Source organism: Humulus lupulus, chromosome 1 (genome assembly GCF_963169125.1).
Source record: "Humulus lupulus chromosome 1, drHumLupu1.1, whole genome shotgun sequence".
Lineage (NCBI taxonomy): Eukaryota > Viridiplantae > Streptophyta > Magnoliopsida > Rosales > Cannabaceae > Humulus > Humulus lupulus.
Window position 1 is genome coordinate 20,623,381 of NC_084793.1, and position 5,582 is coordinate 20,628,962.

The window sequence follows — 5,582 nt, forward strand, 5'->3', positions numbered from 1 at the left end:
AACACTTGCTTCAGTGAATAGTCCGTATATACAATGTTGTTGTAGCTTTTCAAAATATTGTCGTAGCTTCTTCTTCGCTGTGATGAGTGCGAGCACCAATTTTTCCATCATGATGTAGCAAGTTTCAGCGTCTAGTAGCATCTTGTTGCAATAAAACACTGGCCTCTGTCGACTAGCCTCTTCTCGGAAGAGCACGGAGCTCACAGAAAAGTGTGAGACAGATAGATACAAGAACAGATCTTCATTGGCGACAGGGGAGCTTAGTATAGGAGGAGAGCTCAGATAAGCTTTCAACTCTTCTAGTGCTTTGTTTTGTTTTATTCCCCATGTTTCTTTATGCATTGCAGGAAGGGCTGGCAACGGTCGGACATGCGCGATATGAACCGGCTTAACGCCACAATTTTGCCTGTCAAAGCCTGGATGTCTTGGATGGTTCTAGGTTCTTTGACTTCTGAGAGGGATGCAATCTATGTTGGGTTGGCCTCGATGCCCCTTTGGTTGACCACGTATCCTAAAAACTGTCCATAGGATACCCCAAAGGCGCACTTAGAGGGGTTTAGTTTCATTTTATGGGTGTCGAGGATGTTGAAGCATTCGGTCAAATCGTCCACATGTGAAGAGCTTTGTTTAGATTTGATGACCATGTCATCGATATAGACCTCCATGTTTCTCCCAAGCAATGAGGAAAACAGCTTGTGCATCAACCTTTGGTACATTGCTCCTGCATTCTTTAGCCCGAAGGGCATAACTTTGTAGCAATACAATCCACCTTCTGTTATGAAAGTTGTGTGGATCCGATCTTCTGATTTCATTGGGATCTGATTGTATCCGGAGTAGGCATCGGGGAAGCTCATTCTTTCAAACCCTGCCGTGGCATCTATCATCTTATCGATTTTTGGTAGAGGGTAGCTATCCTTTGTACGTGCTTTATTTAGGTTGGTGTAGTCTATGCATACTCTCTTTTTCCCATTCTTTTTTGGGACCACGACAGGGTTGGCTAGCCAGCTGGGATATAGGCATTCTTCAATCTCCCCTGTGCTCAGAAGCCACTGTACCTCTTCTTGGATGACCTGGTTGACTTCAGGAGCGAACCTCCTCTGCTTCTGCTTGACGGGTGGGAAGTTGTTTGATATATTGAGGCTGTGACTCATGATGGAGGAGTCTATTCCGGGTATGTCGTGTGGAGACCAGGCGAAAGTTCCAACTCTGGTTTTGAGAAAGTGGACTAGGGTCTGTTTTTCTTTTTCAAAAAGTTTGGTACTTACCAGCACTATTTTAGATGGGTCAACGTCGTCTAGACAGATTTTCTCTAGGTCATCGAGAGTGATTTGGGGTTTTTCTTGGTCTTCTTCTAGATCGATGCCTCTGACGCATGCTGGTAAATTGTGCTGTAATTGTTATTTGTCAGGATTATCATCAGGGGAGGAGGTGCCAGAATTGTTTATTTCTTTCAAGGTAAGGAAGCACTTCTTGGCCTGCTTCTGACATCCCTTTATGTCGATGGTGTAGTGTCCGTTGGGTGAGTGGCACCGCATCACATGATGCAAAGTTAAGACTACCTCTTGCATCCTGTGGATCCAATTTCTCCCCATGATGGCATTGTAGCTTGTGATGGAATCTATAATGAGGAAGTCCACTAGCAAGGTACGTTCTACGGCTACCACGGTTAATCGTACAACGCCCTTCGGGTATACCCTCTGGCTATTAAATCCCAAAATGGGTGTAGTGGAGGTCCGTATTTGATTTTCCTCTGCCCCATCTTCTGGAAGGCTTCCCAGAAAAGGATGTCAACCCCACTGCCCCCATCGAATAGAACTCTACCCAGTTGGCAATGGTCGACCTGTAGCGAGATGACGAGAGGATCGTCATGGGGTAGGTGCACTCCTTGTAAGTTGTCGTCGGTGAAGGTGATAGCAGAGGCTGGATAACATATGTCCTCCGAAGTGACAAGATTGACTGTGTGGCCTAATGATCTATATCGCTTCACCCATTCCTCCATCCTATTGTGGATTTTGGTGGCATGCTCTTGGTCTTCAGTGAGCTCCACGATCCCATGTATCATGGGGACTTGCATGAGAGGTTCTTGTGGGCTTGCAGAGGCTGTACGCATGGGGTCGGCTGCTTGTGGTGTTGGGGCAAAAGCAGGATTATGCTGCGAGGTGCCGGGTCTACCTGCCTCCTTAATGTATTGGGTTAGCCTTCCACTTCTCATGAGGGCTTGGATCTGATTATGCTGGTTGTGGCATTCAGGGACCGTATGGCCGTGATTTTTGTGGAAGAGGCAGTATCTGTTTTTATCTCTTCTGTCTGGAGGAGTGGTAATCTTGTACGGCTCACGCCAGATAGGTCTGTCTTTATTCTCTTCATAAATGACTTCCTGTGGGACGGTGTATTCGAAGGAGGGATACCGTGGTGACTCTCGGAATTGTCTTGGCCTTTTCCCTTCCTTTGCGTGGTCCGTCTGTTGCCTCTTCCTCTTGTCATCTCTAGCAGGTGGTGGAGGGTTATTTGCTGGTGGAGCGAAGATAAGTGCGGATTTCTTATGCACGGGCTCTCGAAATTCTAGGACTCTGAAGACGCCCGCGGCTCGGATCTGGATCTCAGCCATGTCATAAGGCGGTGTCATGGTGAGATTTTCGTGTAAGAGAGATCCCACCTGCAAGCTTTTGACGAAGAGATTGGGCGTGGTAACTGGGTCGACGTCGTGGATCTGATGCACGAGGTCAATGAAACGTTGTAGATACGACTTTGGATGTTCATTTTCCCCTTGATTGATCCGATAGAGGTCTTCCATTGTTCTCGGTGCCTCACGGTTTGCACTGTACTGTTGGAGAAAAGTTCGTCGGAGGTCACTAAAACTATTGACGGAACCAGGTTTTAATTGTCTGAACCACAGCAAAGATGGCCCAGAGAAAGTCGTGGAAAAGACATTGCATTGAATGGCTTCGTTGTTGGCTTCTAGTACCATTTTCTGCTAGAATTGAAACAGGTGGTTTAACGGGTCTCCCTTTCCATTAAACGCAGGTAGAGAAGGGATTACGAAGTCTTGTGGTTTAGGCTCATTCTGAATCCATTCTGAGAAGGGAGACTTTTCAGTGGTTCTTGATACCAGATCCATGTGCTCGGTTGCGTGAACAGACCTCCCGTCTGAGAACTTCTGCATCATTTCTTCTTTCCAATTGTCTAAGAACTGGATGGAGGGGGTACGGTCCTCAGCTGGTGAGTCATGCGCGGCTCGTTGTGCGGTCTGTTGGTGTTGGGGCCTAATCTCAGCGGCCGGCTGAGTTGACCGGGTGAGCTCTGTTTCGGTTCATACATGTGTGTCACAGAGCAGAGCTCGTCGTTCTTCGGCCCCTAGACAAAGATGGGTTGGGGAGGGTGGTGGGGGACCCTGGGATCCTTCGCTGCCGAGGTGCGTGGTTCGTTGAGGGGAATTGATGCGATCGACTGGAACTTCGAGTCTACCAGAGTCGAGATTGTTGTTGCCTTGGGTGCTGCGTGTAGCGTCGGCGGATTTGCGCAACTCAACGATCTCATCTTCGAGCCTAGCTTGAGCTTCGGTCAACGTTTTAATGGCTTCGTCGGATCTCTACTGGCTGGTCTCTAGTAGGCGACACATCCTGTCGATTTGGTCGCTCACGTTTGCTGGTGGGACGACCTGGGTGACCGGACCCAACACTCCATTGCCCTTTGGTGGCATGGCTCCAAGGTTTGAGAGGATCTTGGTTGCAAAAGAAGAGTTCTTGATTTCTTGATTCGAAGATGTGGCTAAGGCGGAAACGTTGGTTTCCCACAGACGGCACCAATTGTTGATGTAACAAAATGCCCTTCTTTAATTGGAGGTATGAGCCGACAATAGGTGGTTTTCCGATCCTCCTCCGGTGATGAAGATCGCCTTTGACTCGTCGGGGATACCTGCAAGAAAGACACTCCGATGCCTAAGTCAGTAAATTTTTCGATGCCTTTGTTTGAATAAGAATCTCATATTTATAGAACAAAAATGTAAAGTGGTTAGTTGGTTCAACCGAACCCTTGACTGGTGGAGGAAAAATAACCGAATTTCCCTCCAAAATACGTTGATTTTAAATTATGTATTCGAAGGTTAGAGGCGCAGACCGCCTCTGACCCGTAGCTTCTGCCTTCGGAGCTTCTGCAGATCAAAACGATCCGTTTTGAATATTCGATAAATGAGGAAAGAACTTTGGGCCAAATATTTTGGGACCAACACATGGGGTATATTTTTTTAGTCTCCATGGATAATTTAAGAGAGAAGATGAAAGAGAGAAATAAAAATGGACGGTGTCGAAGTTGTAGACGTTTTTTTTCAAAGAAATTTGGTTATAGTGATGGTGTGGTGGTGGTTGTTGTGGCCTCTCCCAAGAGAAAGAGAGAGTGTGAACCAAGAGAGGGGGAGAAGAGAAAAGAGGGAGGGTAAAAAAATGGAGGGGGTATTTTTGGGAACAAAGTAAATAATAACATTATTTTGTAATGGGTTTTTTTTCAACTGCGGTCCCTATTTTTTATATTTTGTAACACTTAGGTCCCAAAAGTTGATTTTGTATCAGTTTGATCCCCAACCTTTTTAAATCATATCATTTAGGTCTCTTTTCTCCTTCCTTTCCCCTCCCCTATTTGGTTCCCTCATCTCACCGCTGGCGATGCACCTTCACCTCCGCCCCCGACGGCAATGCACCTCCGCCCTTCTGCTTCTTCTTCTTCTTCTTCTTCTTTTTCTTCTTCTTCTTCTTCTTCTTCTTCTTTCTTCTTTCTTCTTCTTATTTCTTGTTTCTTGTTTCTTCTTCTTCTTCTTCTTCTTCTTCTAATCTGGTTTTTTTTTTCATCTAGACTTAGCTGTGACCAGTTACTATCACGATCTATTATGATTTTTGGTTTTTTTTTTCCAGATCTATTTAAGTAACCATGTATAATGGCGCCTGATTGTTTTTATTCATATATGATTTTTTTTTACCTATGTAACGTCTCACGTCACTATGGTTGCTTCCTGGAATGACGACTGGCCCTACAAACCAACACAAGTCTTTCCAGCGTGCTTTGTCATCACTCGCACGCTTCCTGGGAAAACTTCCCAGGAGGTTACCCATTAAGAGACTACTCCATGTCAAGCCACTACAGGAAAACAGGCTTACATCGACGACAAAAGTTGTCTCTGTAGGTCACAAAGTCGTCTCTGTAGGCTTTTAAGAACGACATGTCATCGCAAAAATATCGTCGCAATAGGTTCGTATGTGTAGATACTTACTGCGACGACGTTTTGATGTCGTCGCAGTAGAACACTCGCAAAATCCATTTTTTTTTAAATTGGACCATATTGCGATGACATGTCGTCTATGTAGGTCTTTTTCAAAATAACAAATTTGATTTTTTGGACCTACAGCGATGCCATGTCATCTCTGTATGTGTTTCTTAGAGTGTTTTATTTTTGAATTTTGGACCCTACAACGACGACATGTCGTCTCTGTAGGTCTTTTTGAAATTAAAAAATTAAAAATAGTAAATTTAAAAAAATTCTAAAAAAATCATAATTCTAACCAACTCATATCATTAAAATATATACTTAATAA

At 44.9% G+C, this 5,582-nt stretch overlaps 1 protein-coding gene across 1 annotated transcript; it reads right to left on the reverse strand.

The window, feature by feature from the left end:
- Positions 1-1,666: 1,666 nt before the first annotated feature.
- LOC133794605 (uncharacterized) lies at positions 1,667-2,968 on the reverse strand. The gene has a single exon (XM_062231966.1). It carries the CDS (start codon positions 2,966-2,968, stop codon positions 1,667-1,669), a length of 1,302 nt encoding a protein of 433 aa, XP_062087950.1.
- Between the last annotated feature and the right edge of the window lie 2,614 nt (positions 2,969-5,582).